This window comes from Schistocerca cancellata, chromosome 11 (genome assembly GCF_023864275.1).
Source record: "Schistocerca cancellata isolate TAMUIC-IGC-003103 chromosome 11, iqSchCanc2.1, whole genome shotgun sequence".
Lineage (NCBI taxonomy): Eukaryota > Metazoa > Arthropoda > Insecta > Orthoptera > Acrididae > Schistocerca > Schistocerca cancellata.
Window position 1 is genome coordinate 59,776,778 of NC_064636.1, and position 18,924 is coordinate 59,795,701.

At 41.3% G+C, this 18,924-nt stretch overlaps 1 protein-coding gene across 1 annotated transcript in view; it reads left to right on the forward strand.

Moving 5' to 3' along the window:
- The window catches only part of LOC126108614 (endothelial zinc finger protein induced by tumor necrosis factor alpha-like), a 242,220-nt gene that overhangs the window by 216,862 nt on the left and 6,434 nt on the right, over positions 1–18,924 (forward strand). Inside the window, exon 5 of the mRNA XM_049913917.1 lies at positions 8,558–9,155. Coding sequence (XP_049769874.1) covers positions 8,558–9,155 — 598 coding nt within the window. The remainder of the gene's footprint in view (positions 1–8,557; positions 9,156–18,924) is intronic.

Below are 18,924 nucleotides of genomic sequence, written 5' to 3' on the forward strand. Positions count from 1 at the left end.
ATAGTAGGATAGTGGTAAGATCACCCCCCCCCCCCCCACCGCCTCGTGGAATGGGAAACTATCCCTGAAGGCGGATGAGCCACCAAGACCGACGCCATGGAAGTGCAGAAAGCATCCCATCTAGTAATGTATGTGTCCTTACTGATCCAGAGTTTTGGAGCCTGATTCCTGACAGGAGAAGCGGTGAGGTTCTCAATCGAAGGAACAGGAAAAGATGGATATAAAATTGGCACTTGGGATGTGTGAAAGCCATTAAATCTTCGAAAACTGGAGGAAGTAAAGAGGATATCACAAAGTGTCTACCAGGTATTCTACGACTTTGCGAGACAAGATCAGCAGGAACTGGTGACTTTAGTTCAGAAAATGTCAGAATAATTCTTAGTCGAAACCAACAGTCCAGAAAGAATTGGGTAGCTGTTGCATTAAGGAGGAGATGGATGCATAATATAATGGATGCCTACCATATGAACAATAGAATGTTAATAATAAAGTTAAACGGTAGCTGTGGTTTCGTAACATATTTGCCAACGAAAAGTAGCAACGATGAAGAAGCGGAAAAAATTGTGACTCTGTCGAAAACTTAATGGAAGTGATAAAAATGAAAGACAGTATTATTCTCATGGGAGATTTTAATGCGTCAGTAGGCATACAAGAGAACCACAGATGTGCTGGTAAGTTTGGACTGGGAAGAATGAACACAAGAGGTGATAAATTATAATTTTGTGAACAACATGAGATGGTAATAACAGACACATGTTATGAAGCTCCAGAGAGAAAATATTACGTGTGGAAAGCACCTGGTGACAGGGGATGGTATATGATTGACTATATAGTAGTAAAGCAGGGGTATGGGAACCAACTGAAATTTAGTCACAGTTACCCAGGTGCAAAGATACAGGATGACCCAGAATTAACGGTCAGTATTCAGAAGAAAAAATGTATGTGCCCTATTCTGAATGGTTGCCGAGATAGAACATATCTAATATACGTTTGTTCTTGTTGTTGTGGCGTGATTGTATGTGTCTTACCATAATCTCTGGATTGGTTGGGGTAGTACAGTGAACTGGCTACCAACATCGGCAGACATTAAGCCATTAAATTTTTGTGTATGAGGTTGGGTGATGTCCGATATGTACAAACAAATGATGGATATGTGAGATGGACGCTTGAGCAGGGGACGTCCAGAGGCACCTCGACAAGCAACTTGTGTTCTCCCAAGAGTGCACAGATACACTGAAGTTGGTTGTGAGGTATTCCAACATTGTGAACTCTACAACAGGCGTAATGGGATTGTATGATAATGCTTGGAGTGTGAAAAATACGTATTTTTCAATGAATACTTTATAAAACGCATGTTGCGATGCTTACTAATAGTTGCACATGTATGTGTGTGCAAACCTGACAATGCCTTGAATAATACAGAAAATAAATAACAATGTGCATTAAATGCATTCCGTCTCAGAAATCACTCTGAATACAGGATATGCCCATACCAGGTTTTTGCTGCAAGTGATCGTTGGTGTCATATCCCTGAATATTGACACCCTGTAGATAATGACCACACACTTGTAGCAAACTGCAGTATCTGTTGTAATAAACAGCAGGTGAAATATCCAAATAAATGGGTATAAATTGAAAGCTGCAAAGGTTGTGCAGGAATTCAAGCATGCAATAATGGAAGCGGAAAGGGAAGAAAGCTGGGATGTTTTGAAGTCAGATATAATAAATGCAGCCACAGACTTATTAGGCAAAAGGAAGTTACAACCTAGGAAGTCCTGGATGACCCCAAAAATTAGAAGAAGAGACTAAAAAAGTCTTCATCAGTTTAAAGCAATAAAAAAAGAAGATAACAACAATGTGCCATCTAGAGATAGAAAAGCGGGTAGTTGTAAAGAAATGAAAGATGATTTTAAGTATGGAAAACAGAATGAAACTTAACTCCAAGATTAAATGCAGACAGAGAACCAAGAGTAACATAGTGAGAGAGAAAAATGCAAAACCGCTATTTGACATTGAAAATGTAAGTGACGGATGGAAAGTGTGTACTGAAGACCAGCACAGTGGTGCTGAAATTGGATGTTTAGATAAGTATACTAAAGATGAGAAACTAATTGGTAAAAACAATAAGATACTACCAAGAACAAAAGAAGACCTCTTCCCTGCTCTAAATAGGTTAAAATAAATTAAAGCAATGGGTATAGATGACTACCTTGCAGATCTCCTACAACAGTAGTAATATCACAAGTAAACTGTTTATTGTGGCATGCAAATGTTATGAAGAGGGCTTAATGCAACCTGACTTCTTATAAAAGGAGAAGTATTGCATTATGCAATTGGCCAAATAGAAGGAATTGTACTAGCCCTCCTGTCAAATTCATTTAAAACATTAGTCATTAGTTAAAGAGAGGATTAACAAGAAAATAGATTGGAACTTAGCCAATGATCAGTTTGACTTTAGAACCGGGAAAGGACTGAGAGAACCAATATTGTCACTACATCAAATTTTCGAAAGAAAATTAGAAAGAAACACGAAAACATATATAGCATTTCTTGACTCAAAAAAGCATTGATATGGTTGATTGGAAGTTATTATTTAAAGTAATGCGAAAGTAGAAGTTGATTGGAAGGTGAAGCGTTTAATTTTGAGTATGTACAAAAGTTAAAGTACTGAACTGGATAAAAATGGTAACAAGAAATAAGTAAAAATCAGAAGGGGTGCTTTTTATCGCCTTATTTAATACGTTCATCTAGGATTCAGTAAAAACAGTGCAGGACAAGACACCTGCAATCAAAATTAATGGTATTGATATTCACAGCATCGGATTTGCTGATGACATTGCAATAGTGGCAAACTCAGGAACATAAGGAAATAAAATGCTTAAGATCCTAAATCAAGAGATGACAAAACTAAAACATAAAATTAATGCCAAAAAGAGGAATGTCTTAGTATTGTAGACAATAAATGTGGTACAAGTAAAACTGATATAAAAATAGGCAGTGAGCAGCTAGAGAAATTAACACAATTTAATCATCTTTGTAGCATTGTAGAGAATGTGAATGTCTTAGGGAAATGTAGAGAAGAATAGCACTGATGACGAGTGCTGTCCGAAATAAGAAGAAACTTCTATTGAAAAAGCACATCATCTTCCACTCCAAGAAAATATTTGTAAAAACGTTTGTGTGGAGTGTCCTGATATAGGGATATTAAACCTGGACGTTAGCAAAGTAGGAGAAAGGTCCCCTCAGAGCTATGGAAGGGTGTTTCTAACCCACAATTCAACTAAAACTAAAAGAGTCATTTTGTTACACAGAATAGGATTATGATCGGTGAGTCTGAAGAGTCCAAATTCCTCAGCCTTGAGATAGATCAGTGGTAGTCAACCTGGTCCCTGCTGCCCTCTAGTGAGCATACTAGCTTACACAGTTGTTTTCATAAAATTTTGACATAAAGTACTTGGTAAGTAATTATTACTATATGCTTTAACTTGTCATAACTCTGCTCTTTAAATTTTATAAATTAAAGCTACATCCCTATTTTCTAATTCACCATTACTGTAGAAGTGGTGGGCAGTTAGAAAATTTTTTCTACTAATGCGGATACAAAAGTAAAAATGTTGACTACCCCTGAGACTGATGGTAATCTGTCTTGGAAAGCCCATGTTCAGGAGCTTCTTCAAGAACTGAATGCTACTATATTTACCATTAAAACATTATATGCAATAAGTAATAGTCCAACATGACAATTGGTCATTTTTGCTTGTAACATATGGTATCGTAGTATGGGAAAACTCGTACCATTTAAAAAAAGGTACTTTTAGCTCATAAACGGGCCGTTTGAGCAAACCTCCTGTTGAGCTCTGTTCAGGAATGTGGGAATTCTGAACTTCGTTTCTCGATATTTATTTTCTTTAATATCATTTGTCCTTAATAATATGAGCATATTCCGAAGAATTATTAGCTTTCATTTAGTTAATGCTAAGCGTAAATCCAATCTGCATTTGGATGCACCTTTTTGACTCTCATGCATAAAGGCGCGCAGTATCTGCATGCAATTTCGATAAAAAAAAGCACTCCGTCTTCAGGCCACAAGTAGCCCATGAGGACCATCCACCCGCCGTGTCATCCTAGTTGAGGACGCGGACAGGAGGGGCGTGTGGTCAGCACACCGCTCTCCCGGTCGTTATGATGGTTTTCTTTGACCGGAGCCGCTACTATTCGGTCGAGTAGCTCCTCAATTGGCATCACGAGGCTGAGTGTACCCCGAAAAATGGCAATAGCGCATGGCGGCCTGGATGGTCGCCCATCCAGCGACCATCCAAGTGCCGGCCACGCCCGACAGCGCTTAACTTCGGTGATCTCACGTGAACCGGTGTGTCCACTGCGGCAAGGCCGTTGCCCCAGTTTCGATAAGCTACCTCAAAAATTAAATAAAAAATCTTATCTGTACAACTCACACTTTCAAGTCTAAACTTAAAGGGTTTGATCATGCAACACTGCTCCTACTCTGCTGGGGAGTTGCTCAAATAAAATTAAGCCAATTACTGTGTCACAGTGTTGATTATGCCAGTGTATACACATCAGCTTGTCACCTGCATAAGATTCGTTTGAACTTGATTATATCTATCATTAACTTTTATAACGTTAATTTCACGTGCTTGCTCGTTCCATGACCATGGAGATTTGCTCCTCAGGCTGGTTTTGCAGCATTAGGTATGTAAAATGAAATAAAAAATAAAGTTTTTCAAGCTGTGACAACCCAACTGGAACTATTGTCGACAGCTGATCTAATCAGTAAGTGTAGTCTTTAGTATGACAGATTATCAGCTGGTGCAAATAATTTTAAATACGATGGGAAGGGTCGAAAAGTTTCTAGCCTAACAAATAAAGAATGACAGAAATTTCACAATACCAATTTATTTTTCAATATAATACCCGTGTACACTAATACACTTGTGGGCACGCTCAGATATCTTCTGCAAACCATTCAAATGAAAGGTCTTCGATTTCAAGTCCAACCGAGCGTTCACAGCATCAATCACTGCACCATCATTGACAAATCGTCGTCGTTCGAGATCTTTTTTTTAGGTTTGGGAGAAGAAAAAAGTCTGGTGGAGGGAAATCTGGAGAATATGTGGATGACGTAATAATTCGAACCCGCAGTCACCGAGTTTCCAGTGTTGCGAGGGATTTGTGCAGCGGTGCGTTGTCCTAATGCAAAAGAACTCCGCGCACCAATTTTCCACGCCGTTTTTTCTGTATTTCTTGTCCCAAACGGTGCAGGAAGATCCAATAGTATGATGTATTGATAGTTACGCCCTTTTGCAAGTTATTGTTGTGGTCTTCAGTCCTGAGACTGGTTTGATGCAACTCTCCATGCTCCTCTATCCTGTGCAAGCTGCTTCATCTCCCAGTACCTACTGCAACCTACATCCTTCTGAATCTGCTTAGTGTATTCATCTCTTGGTCTCCCCCTACGATTTTTACCCTCCACGCTGCCCTCCAATACTAAATTGGTGATCCCTTGCTGCCTCAGAACATGTCCTACCAACCGATTCCTTCTTCTGGTCAAGTTGTGCCACAAACTTCTGTTCTCCCCAATCCTATTCAATACTTCCTCATTAGTTATGTGATCTACCCACCTAATCTTCAGCATTCTTCTGTAGCACCACATTTCGAAAGCTTCTATTCTCTTCTTGTCTAAGCTATTGATCGTCCACATTTCACTTCCATACATGGCTACACTCCATACAAATACTTTCAGAAATGCCTTCCTGACATTTAAATTTATACTCGATGTTCACAAATTTTTCTTCTTCAGAAACGCTTTCCTTGCCATTGCCAGTCTACATTTTATATCCTCTCTACTTCGACCATCAACAGTTATTTTGCTCCCCAGATAGCAAAACTCCTTTACTACTTTAAGTGTCTCATTTCCTAATCTAATACCCTCAACATCACCCGACTTAGTTTGACTACATCCCATTATCCTCGTTTTGCTTTTGTTGATGTTCATCTTATATCCTCCCTTCAAGACACCATCCATTCCATTCAACTGCTCTTCCAAGTCGCTTGCTGTCTTTGACAGAATTACGATGTCATCGGCAAACCTCAAAGTTTTTATTTCTTCTCCATGGATTTTAATACCTACTCCGAATTTTTCTTTTGTTTCCTTTACTGCTTGCTCAATATACAGATTGAATAACAAGGGGGAGAAGCTACAACCCTGTCTCACTCCCTTCCCAACCACTGCTTCCCTTTCATGTCCCTCAACTCTTATAACTGCCATCTGGTTTCTGTACAAATTGTAAAGAGCCTTTCGCTCCCTGTATTTTACCCCTGCCACCTTTAGAATTTGAAAGAGAGTATTCCAGTTAACATTGTCAAAAGCTTTCTCTAAGTCTACAAATGCTAGAAACGTAGGTTTGCCTTTTCTTAATCTTTCTTCTAAGATAAGTCGTAAGGTCAGTATTGCCTCACGTGTTCCAACATTTCTACGGAATCCAAACTGATCTTCCCCGAGGTCGGCTTCTACCAGTTTTTCCGTTCGTCTGTAAAGAATTCGCGTTAGTATTTTGCAGCTGTGACTTATTAAACTGATAGTTCGGTAATTTTCACATCTGTCAACACCTGCTTTCTTTGGGATTGGAATTATTATATTCTTCTTGGAGTCTGAGGGTATTTCGCCTGTTTCATACATCTTGGTCACCAGATGGTAGAGTTTTGTCAGGACTGGCTCTCCCAAGTCCGTCAGTAGTTCCAATGGAATGTTGTCTACTCCGGGGGCCTTGTTTCGACTCAGGTCTTTCAGTGCTCTGTCAAACTCTTCACGCAGTATCGTATCTCCCATTTCATCTTCATCTACATCCTCTTCCATTTCCATAATATTGTCCTCAAGTACATCACCCATGTGTAGACCCTCTATATACTCCTTCCACCTTCCTGCTTTCCATTCTTTGCTTAGAACTGGGTTTCCATCTGAGCTCTTGATGTTCATACAAGTGGTTCTCTTTTCTCCAAAGGTCTCTTTAATTTTCCTGTAGGCGGTATCTATCTTGCCCCTAGTGAGATAAGCCTCTACATCCTTACATTTGTCCTCTAGCCATCCCTGCTTAGTAATTTTGCACTTCCTGTCGATCTCATTCTTGAGGCGTGTTTATTCCTTTTTGCCTGCTTCATTTACTGCATTTTTATATTTTCTCCTTTCATCAATTAAATTCAATATTTCTTCTGTTACCCAAGGATTTCTACTAGCCCTCGTCTTTTTACCTACTTGATCCTCTGCTGCCTTCACTACTTCATCCCTCAAAGATACCCATACTTCTTCTACTGTATTTCTTTCCCCCATTCCTGTCAATTGTTCCCTTATGCTCTCCCTGAAACTCTGTACAACCTCTGGTTCTTTCAGTTTATCCAGGTCCCATCTCCTTAAATTCCCACCTTTTTGCAGTTTCTTCAGTTTTAATCTACAGGTCATAACCAATAGATTGTGGTCAGGGTCCACATCTGCCCCTGGAAATGTCTTACAATTTACAACCTGTTTCCTAAATCTTTGTCTTACCATTATATAATCTATCTGATACCTTTTTGCAAGTAATCCGCCATAATTACCCCTTCTGCATCCCAAAAGACGGATTCCATCACCTTACCTGCTGATTTTTTGGGGTAGGAGATGAAGGTTGTTTCCATCGTTGTGACTGTTGTTTTGCCTCAGATGTTTCGTCTATTGCCACATACCTTGCAAGAAAGCCATCTTCATCAGCCTCAACTTGTCGGACTGTTTCTTCACAACACTGCACACTCTCCCGTCTCTGGTCTACATTCAAGTCTTTCGGCATTCCCAAAATATCAACAACAATGTCATGAGAGCACGCCCATGGGAGACTCAAAATGTGGTTTCAATGTGCTGCAATGTTGTACGACGGCCCTGCAAAGTTGTATCGTGAACTGCACTCACGGTTTCATCAGGGGCAACAGCGATGGTCTTCCGCTCCATGTCGGATCTTGCACACTCGTTCTTCCACGATTGAAGTAGGACACCCAGTTTTTCACTGTTGCATAAGACGGAGCACTGTCCTTAAGTGTATTCCTTATATCCCCCCAATTTTCTTGACCGTCATTCCCTTCAAATGCAGATACTCAGCCACAGTACAGTTCTTGATTCTCTAGATATTTGCCATTTTGCTTATACTATGGCAAAAATAACGAAGCTGGAGGCTCGAAATTTGACTTGCATACACTCAAAGGGTCACCATAATAGTAGATTGTGTTGTTTGTGGAGTCATTATGGTAACTATTTTGGGCTACAAACTTTTCGACAACCCCTCATACAGGTACTGGTCACTGATTGGCTGTCTTTTTACAGCCATAATTCAACAGCAGTGCAATTCTGAACAGCGTTTATTTGGAAAATTTTGCTCGTTGCAACATCCTGTGCCATACTCTGTTACTATGACGCTGTCTCTCTCCACTTTGTGTTGGAATTTTGGGATCTTCACCTCCGTATGTGCCTTGTTTCTCGAGAGCATGTTTACTTACAAAGTGTATACCCTTCTGCCAGTTTCAGGTTACTAGAAGTGAACCACGAGACGGACTGCACTGACCAGACAACACGCAGTCTCCATCCTGACGTTATCTACCCAGAGCAGTGTGGGACACCGGGGTCACCGAGGCGAGACTGCGACGAAAGTGATCCGTTTGTGACAGAATGTACGAGTGATCCTCTCGGAAATGACGTCCCTCGCGGAAATGAGACGAGGGTCGTCGAAAGGTTCAGCTGCGCACACTGCGAGAAGACTTTCTTCTCGAGGTACTGCATCACGAAGCACGTGTTCACGCACGAGCCCAGGGTACCGGCCCCGGCGTCAATCTGCGAGCTGTGTGGCGACGTGTTCCCAGACGCGGGGGGCCTGAGCCGACACGTGGCCGACCGCGGCTGCGAGGATCAGCGGGAGGGCGGGGCCGAGGGCGGGGCCGAGGCCCGGGAGGCGGGGCCCCGGCGGGCGGAGCTGCCGCCCGTCAGCCAGATCCGGCCGTTCGCCTGCCGGGCGTGCGGCGCCACCTTCGCCAGGCTGAGCCACCTCAAGGTCCACCTCACCATCCACGCCGACGACCGTCCACACGCCTGCGACGTGTGTGGAAAGCGCTTCCGCCAGTCGGTACGTAAACATGGCACACCCCCTAAACTGCTGCGACCGTAGCGCCACAACTCCAACAGTATGGATACTAGGCAATCTGTTCCAAATTGCACCCAAAAAGACAGACAGAAATGTAAGCATACGCACTGTGACTGAAAAATACCTTTGTACACTACTGGCCATTAAAATTGCTACACCACGAAGATGACGTGCTACAGATGCGAAATTTAACTGACAGGAAGAAGATGCTGTGATAAGCAAAGGATTAGCTTTTCAGAGCGCCGGTGGCGACACCCACAATGAGGAAAGTTTCCAACCGATTTCTCATACACAAACAGCAGTTGACCGGCGTTGCCTTGTGAAACGTTGTTGTGGTGCCTCCTGTAAAGAGGAGAACTGCATAACATCACGTTTCCGACTTTGATAATGGTCGGATTGTAACCTATCGTGATTGCGGTTTATCTTATCATTGCTGCTCGCATTGGTCAAGATCCAATGACTGGTAGCAGAATATGGAATCGGTGGGTTCAGGAGGGTAATACGGAACGCCGTGCTGCATCCCAACGGCCTCATATCACTAGCAGTCGAGATGACAGGCATCTTATACACATGGCTGTAACGGATCGTGCAGCCACGTTACGATCCTCAGTCAACAGATGGGGACATTTGCAAAACAACAACCATCTGCACGAACAGTTCGACGACATTTGCAGCAGCACGTACTATCAGCTCGGAGACCGTGGCTGCGGTTACCCTTGACACTGCATCACAGACAGGAGTGATGGTGTACTCGACGACAAACCTGGCTGCACGAATGGCATAACATCATTTTTTCGGATGAATCTAGCTTCTGTTTGCAGCATCACAATGGTGACATCCGTGTTTGGCGACATCGCGGTGAACGCACGTTGGAAGCGTGTATTCGTCATCGCCATACTGGCGTATCACCCTGTGTGATGGTATGGGGTGCCATCGGTTACACGTCTCGGTCACCTCTTGTTCGCATTGACGGTACTTTAAACAGTGGACATTATATTTCAGATGTGTTATGACCCATGGCTCTACCCTTCATTCGATCGCTGCGAAACCCTACATTTCAGCAGGATAATGCACGACCGCATGTTGCAAGTCCTGTACGGGCCTTTCTGGATACAGAAAATGTTCGATTGCTGCCCTGGCCAATACATTCAACGATAGCCGAGCCAGGTCTCTCACCAATTGAAAACGTCTGGTCAATGATCGCCGAGCAACTGGCTCATCGCAATACGCCAGTCACTACTCTTGATGAAGTGTGGTATCGTGTTGAAGCTGCATGGGCAGCTGTACCTGTACACGCCATCCAAGCTCTCTTTGACTAAATGCCCATGCATATCAAGGCCGTTATTACGGCCAGAGGTGGTTGTGCTGGGTACTGATTTCTCAAGATCTGTGCACCCAAATTCCGTGCAAAATGTAATAATGTGTCAGTTCTAGTATAATATATTTGTCCAATGAATACCCGTTTATCATCTGTATTTCTTCTTTGTGGTGTAGCAATTTTAATGGCCAGTAGTGTATTTATGTGACAAATAGTGGCTACTGTATGCACTCTCAGCTGAGGATCACCACTGTTCACTCTGTATTGCTAGGAGGGAATCCTAGCGGTGGCCCACTCTTCTTGCACTGATCTGCTAAAAGTGGAACCTGGCATGCAAGCCATTTCTTGCACTGAGAGTAACAAAGGGGATTTCGGTAGTGAACGATGCTTCACAACCTAAGCGTGAAACTATGTTAAAAAAACGTGTATACTCAACGGGGAATAGGACGGCAAACGGGCCGACTTGGAGCAGGAGAGGCACTGCAGGACATTTTAGTTTCCACTATACTTTTACAAATAAATTCATAACATTTTGTCAGTGTGTCCAGAAACTATTCAGGATTAACATTCATAGAAGTGCAAAATTCAAAAACATAACAGAATTTTTTTTTTTTACATGTGAAATTTTATAATTTTTTGTCACTTTCTATTGGCTGTATTTGTTGCTATAGGAAAACTTTTCTTCATAAGTAATAGAGATTCTTCGATGAATTGTGCACAGCGTACAAATCACACTTAATGGTGTATGAAACTCTAGAATTTTCCAAATCTGTTAAAAACTGTAGTAAAAATTGAGATAATTAACTATAAAATTTGAGTTTTTTGTATACATGAATTTTAAAATGTAACAGCTCATTTATCTTTTCATAAATTGCATAAATTCTAGAGTCTCAAACAGCTTTAAGTATGGTTTGTATGCAGTGCAAAACTCATCGAAGAATCTCTCTTACTTATGAAGGTAAGTGTACCTATAGCAACAAGTGCATAATAAGTGAAAAAATGATGAAATTTCACATGTAAACAAAATTTATTTTGTTATGTTTTTGAACTTCCACTGCTATTAGTATGACTCCTGAACCCTTCCTGGTCATGCTGACAAAATTTTATGAATTTATTTATTAAAATGTCCAGTGGTGCCTCTCCGGCTCCAAGTCGGCCCGTTTGACGTCCTCCCCCCCCCCCCTCCCCCCCTTAAAGACAATGTATGAAAATGTACGTATGCCCTCAATATGTACAATGTCACACACGAAATGTGTCACCATTTTGTTTCTGAATAAAGACTTTCCCATCAGGACAAACCGAAAGTAGCATATACTACCATGGAAAACGCTCTGTGCAGAACTGTTCTAACTCAGCATGTGCTCAGCATGCCCATCATTTTCATTCCTATCTTCTATCACACAAACATTGACGTTAGAGATGGCACATGTCTTCCGTGACTGGGAAGCCAAAATTGTCCGTCATTGAAACGACGTGGAAATCTGAGAGAAATGACCCGCATGCATGAACCACTGTGTGCTGAAGCTGTGGAACGAAGTTATTGCGGACCATACCCAAATAACGTGCGCTGTTCACAATTTCTTCAAAGAAGAAAGGTCCAATAAGTCCACGACTGGAAATTGCGACCTGCTTTGTAATCCTAGGAGCTTGATGATGTCGTTCATGAAGCACTTGCGGATTTTCAGTACCACGTAGGCATACATTTTCTTTGTGAACGACATCGTCTAAATGAAACGTTGCTGAGAGTTTCTTCCTTATTCTCCGCCCAGCAGGCTAATGGTAGTCTCTGCCGCTTGTATTCTGCGGTGACCTTCTGAGCAGGGGTCATCTTGTATGGATACATCCGAATGTCACTTTCAAGATATGACCAGTTGTACTGTCGCCTTCCACCACAGTTTGCCGGAGCTACTCTTAAGAGCACCTTGTACCGCTTCAATATTCTCTGGCGAACAGACGTGCTTTGGCCGAGGGTCACTTCACTTCCAGTATTGATACTTCCCATCCAAGATGATTTCACAGCCTGTGAATGTTTTCTTGCAAATGGCCCATCGTGTTGTCGAAACAGCTTCTGAGTCCGCAGAACAACTCTTCGTTTCGTGAGAAAGTAACACAACTGGCGATCGCTGGTGCGTTTGGTCGTCCATTGTCGATCATGTTGGAAACACTAGTCTTCCAACAACAGTACCATAAACAGGGCCGAATTTACACATTTTATGCTCACAGGTAGAGAAAAATTCTTCCTATCCTCATTTAAACATAAATGTACCACCAAGTAACGTACATCTGTACATAACTGAAAACGAACTCTGCTGCTGCAGCTGATAATAATAATAATAACAATAATAATAATAATTAATAATAATAATAGTAGTAGTAGTAGTAGTATTACTAAATACATACATACTGAGCTCACCGTACCCATGTCAAAGCTGTTCACAGAGCGCTATCTTTGTAGGAAATTCGCCGATCACATCTTCGTAGTCTAGTTGCTGAGTTATGTCACAATTCATGGAGAGGACACCAAGATTGTTGACTCGTTCCTGCGACATGGCCGACCGCAATTAACTCTCGACTCGTTTTAGGGATGGGAAAGAGCACTCCGCCGAACAGTTACTGGCGTCAGCGGTTGACAAAAATGTGCGCAGTTGCAGTCTCCAAATTAGGAAGCAGTTCGAGAACGTGGTTTTCGAGCAACGTTCTATACAAAGTACTTAGGGAGGAGGTTTTTGGCGTCGCTCCTCACGTAGGCTTTAAAATTTACTACCCCGTCACTCAAAAATTCTTCCAAGTCGTCTTTGTAACGCTTTTGCACTCTTCTAAGTCTTGTCTCGCCCAGAAAAATTATTTACGAACTCAAAACTGCTTTAAACTCCTCCAACGATTTATTTTGGTTTCTCCAATTCAAATATCAAGCTGTCTATAATAAACAGAAATGTATTCACCCGAAAACATTCCTTCAGAAGTAGTAAAAGAACTCTGCTATTTCGTGGACCTTTAGTTTTCTTTTCCTGTTTTCTTTTTCCTTTTTGTGGCCGGCTTATACATATTTGTCTTACTTTTTCGACTCCAGCATTTTCACAGTTGTACACAGAACGATTCTCTCAAACATATAATAATAAATGTTGGTACTACTTTGTCGGTATCAACGCTTCGCAACAATTTGTTGCAGAGTTTACTCTCTTTAATATTGCTGTACAAAATGTTGTCATTCTCTCAGTTTCCAGACTCTGCAGACAGCTCGGTATACCCAGTCACCGCGCATCTTAGGAAGGCTTCTCAGTTTCATCATGCTTAATAACTTGCGAAGCTGATATCATTTCTACACAGTTAACATCGGGGCTATAGCAGACACCGTTACGCCCTGACCGGCGCCTTTCGAAAGGTCGTTTTGTGTAGGCTGAACTATTTAATTTGGCTGCAAAATATTGCAATGGCAAGCAGAGAAGAATGCGCAAATTTATTGAATAAACGGAAAAATGGAGCCGTTGAGAGCAACACACTGATGCACACGGTGCTACTAGGTTAAGAGAGTAAGCTGCGCACGGAACACACACAGCAAGCGGGTTGATTTGTTTAGTTCTGGCTCGGAAACCGGAGAAAGTACCAGCCATGCTGATCGCAGCTAAAGAATGTCCATTTCATATCTACGTAATACGTTTATCAGTCAATCAGCTAAGTGCAGTATTCTGATTTGTAATTTGGTACAAAACAGATAAATTTTTCAACAGGAAATCTGTCTTTTTATAAAAACTTTATAAAAAAAGACAGCTGATCAACGTGTGTGAATCGGGGATGGAGTCTGATACGATGGAAAAATGCTTAGTCTCCTTCACTTCGTCAACAACGTAATTCACCACCATTTCTGCCAGAACTGATGTAAACTCTTCATGTATGATGTGCTCCGTTGTCAACTAACAGTTCTGTGTGTTCAGCTAGAAAGGGATCACTTCTGCTATTTCGAAATTTCCACAGTGTCGTGACACAAATCCATAGTTGTGAACCCTGAGCATTGGGCCTTGTGTGGAATAGTCCTTAACCACAGCAGCAACTCGTTTTAACACATCCCTCCAATATTTTACCTCTGTATCAAGCTGAGATGTTAATTTCTTATCAACTCATCCCGTGATTTGTCCTGCAGCTGTTAAAGTTAACTGGCATTTTCTGTGTTCTGCTGAATTTTCATGGGCAGTTAATCGAGGTTGACCGACTTTCTAGTCTTTAAATCTCTCATCAAGTTTAACAAACTATGATGTTCCATTATAATATACACACGAGACACAAAATACACCACCCATGCTTTGAGAGTACGGTATATTAAAAATAGTCTTTGTTCTCACCATTCTTCAGGGTTCTCTAAAACCAATCTTTATTTAAGTACTTCGAAAAGTCAGTATACTGCCTGCATGATTTACTCAAACCACAATCCATATTCTGTGCCACATGAACTTGTTTAGAAATATGATCTGGAAGCAATTTATTGATTATCCAATGTGCAGGATCGTCATAAACTGCATCACAATCCTTAGTCGCTTTATAAGCATCATTTAGATTTGCGGAAATAACTGTTCCTGCGTCATTGTTATTGTTTGTAATACCGGGAACGCCTGATTCAGATAAACTTCAAGCCGCACTATTTTCACCACATTAGTACACTCTGATGTTCCTAGACTCGAAATCGAGTTGGGACTAGCTAGTAGTGTTCGATTTTTAAACAACACATCGAGTTTTGCACTCTTTCTCACAATTTGCTCCTTCTTTATCACCTTAACTTTCCAGAGTTTTCGGTACTGAGAGCTGGTTACTTTTCTCCAAATGTTACTCATTTAAATTAATACTAAAATACAAATGACAACCTAAACACTAAACAAGTACAGTTTCAAATGTTACAATGTGACCGGCTGTTAGAATGACTGGTGGCATTTTCTCAGAATTTGAAGTTTGAGTGGGCATTGTTGAGTGTCGACACAGCCTACTTATATGACAGTGTTAACGGCGTGTCCCACCACAAACTTTAAATGCGAGCAACGAGATTTGCCCTCCTCACCTATACATCTCATGAGAAGGTACGACGCTAAATAAAGTGAATAATGGCCATAGTGTCACGACGTACCGTCATTACTGAAACAAAAATCTGACCTTTTCCCGTTGCCTGACTACACCATTCATGAAATTTAACCCTAGAACGGTCGGGCTGGGTCTGTGAGACCCACTGGTTTTTGTTTCATTGAATTTATATTCTTATAGTTGCTGATTTGACTCGAGCGCCCTGCTATCTTCCTGAAACATCCGAGAGAAAGCATTATTGTCGTGAATAAGGTTTTTCTTTGTTTAGTCATTGTTTGACAGTCTTTCAAAAAGCGCGCGGGTCTGTCAGACCCAGCCCGACCGTTTACGTAACTAACTTCTGCCGGTGCAACCCCATTTTTATTTTGGTGTATCATTGACTAATTGGTTCTTTTGTGCACTACATGTGATGTCCTAACATCGAATTGTCAATGTCAGTAGTCTGCAGTATAACATGGCAAGAGAAAGTCTTTCTTACACTGAAATTTGCAGAATTTTGTATGATGTTCCGACTGAAGCAGACGATTCGGATGCGGACCCAGACTTCGAAATAAACAGTTATCATGGCAGCAATAGTGAAATAAGTGGTGATGAAGAGGAAGATGTTCAGTCATCTGCCGACACCGATGCACCTGCCATTGCTGATTCAAGTAAAGCTCCTCTAACTGTCTCAGGTACGTCACCTGTACGCTATTACAAAGGAAGGAATGAGGCAACTAAATGGCGAAAAACGTGTTTCCCACAAAGCGTTCGAACAAGACGTCACAACATAATTACAGTGCATTTGCCTGGAAGTATTCGAGCTGCGATGGATGTACATTCATCGCTAGAATTATGGCAGTTATTTCTTAGCAATGCATTGATTGATACAGTTCTTGAATCAACCAATATCTATATTGATTCAGTTCAAAACAATTATGCAAGTGACCTGGACGTGGCTAGGCCTACCAGTTTTGATGAACTGAAGGCATATTTTGGCCCACTTTACTTAGCTGGAACATTGCATCGCGTAAAATGAATATTGAAGACTTTTGGAATGCACATGGGACAGGAATAGAAATCTTTGGTGCAAGTATGTCGATGAAGAGGATCAGATTTTTGACTCGTTGTATCAGGTTTGACAACATCCATACAAGGGAAGAAAGAAAGCACAAGATAACCTTGCTGCCATAAGAACCATTCTTAATATGTTTGTCCCCAACTGCAAAGCATATTTTGCTCCGTCAGAAAACATTACTTTGGACGAAATGCTCGTTCCATGCAGAGGCAGGTGCAGGTTCAGGATCTATATCCCAAATAAACCTGCCAAGTATGGGATCAAGGTCTTCATCCTGGCTTGTTCTAAAACGTACTACGTAAAACATTTGGAAGTTTATGCAGGTGCACAACTCCAAGGACCGTACAAAGTCAGTAATAAGGCAGATGATGTCTTCCATCTTGTAGACCGAGTAAAAGGGTCTGGAAGAAATCTGACGATAGTTTATTCGTTTACTTCGTACCCAATCGTCAAAAAACTATTCCAATAAAAGAATTTACTGTTGTTGGTACGTTAAAAAAATAAGCCGGAAATTCCGTTTGACTTTTTACCCAAAAAGTCCAAAGAAGAGTACTCAAGTATTTTTGGATTTCAGGAAGATGTCACATTACTTTCATATGTAACAAAACGGAACAAATCAGTACTCCTTTTGTCGTCAATGCACCATGATGATGAAATTGACAGTGACAGTGGTGGAAAGAAAAAACCAAGTATAATAAAGTACTACAACAAAACAAAGAGCGGCGTAGACCTCGTTGATGCTATGTGTGGTGAATATACTGTTGCTGGAGGGACAAGACGGTGGCCTCTGCATCTCTTTTTTCAGTTGTTGAACATTGCAGCTCTCAATGGCTGCATTGTGTTCAAAACAAAACAAAAAATGTATCAGTTAGACGAGAATACCTCAGAAATACCTCAGAACACTAGGAAAGTCTCTCATAACACTATACTTGACAATGCGCGCAACCCAACCCAACATCCCGCCGCGCGATATTCGCAGGCTCGCCTCTAACCTCTCCACTACCGAAGAAGAAAGAATAGTCGAAGATCCACAATCAGGGAAAAGGGGAAGATGCTACAAATGCAAGGACAGCAAAACTAAATACTTTTGCAAAGTTTGGAAATTGTGGTTATGCTTGACGCATGCAGAAATGGTTTGCGGCGACTGTTTTGAAAAGTGATAACAGTAGAGGACGATATTTCATGACTATTCTTCAAATTCGTGATTTCCATTTATACAACGAAAGTTCATCATTTTTGCTTCTTATTCCTACAAGTTACTCTCATTTATATACTTATTTCAGTCAAATTTACTTGTATTTTCAGTTTACTGACATTTAGTACTACAAAAATGTATATGTTTCAAAAAATGGTTCAAATGGCTGTGAGCACTATGGGACTCAACATCTTAGGTCATAAGTCCCCTAGAACTTAGAACTACTTAAACCTAACTAACCTAAGGACATCACACACACCCATGCCCGAGGCAGGATTCGAACCTGCGACCGTAGCAGTCCCGCGGTTCCGGACTCCAGTATATGTTTCAGTTCAGAGAGCTGAACCAATGTCACTGTAGCACTTAGTAGTACGTAATCAAAATAAAAATTCGACATTTGATCTAAACATACTATTTGTCATTTGTTAGAAGTGCTTTATTTATTGGGTCCAACAGACCCAGCCTGACCATTCTTGACATTAGTTTTCGCCCGGCCATTCTAGGGTTAAACTGTTTGTTGCCGATGCTATACCCATTTCATTGTGATTGAAGTCCGCACTCCTTTACAAGATGGTGAATGAAATGTTCTTTTTCTTAAAAAAAAAAATAACAGCGTATAAAATCCGCCGCCATAGGCAGCTGCCTAGACTGCATTGGCCTAAATATCGTCATTACTGAAACAAAACGTGACCTTTTTCCGTTGCCTGACTACACCATTCATGAAATTTAAGCTGTTTGTTGCCGACGTTCTACCCATTTCATTGTGTCAGTGCGTCTGCTCCACAAAGTATGCAGACTTTTTGTCTCCATGCCAGGTTACAATTTTGCCCGTACATCATGTAAGAGGTGTACAAGCCATGTGTTTAATACTTCTTCCAATACGTCTTAAACAGTAGAGGAGCCAGTCGACAAAACAGTCGAAGTCTATCACAGATTTGGAGTTATTCAGGTATCACGTTGCCCACTTTCACTAGTTGGTGCATCCACAATACAGGGTGTTACAAAAAGGTACGGCCAAACTTTCAGGAAACATTCCTCATACACAAATAAAAATGGTTCAAATGGCTCTGAGCACTATGGGACTCAACTGCTGTGGTCATCAGTCCCCTAGAACTTA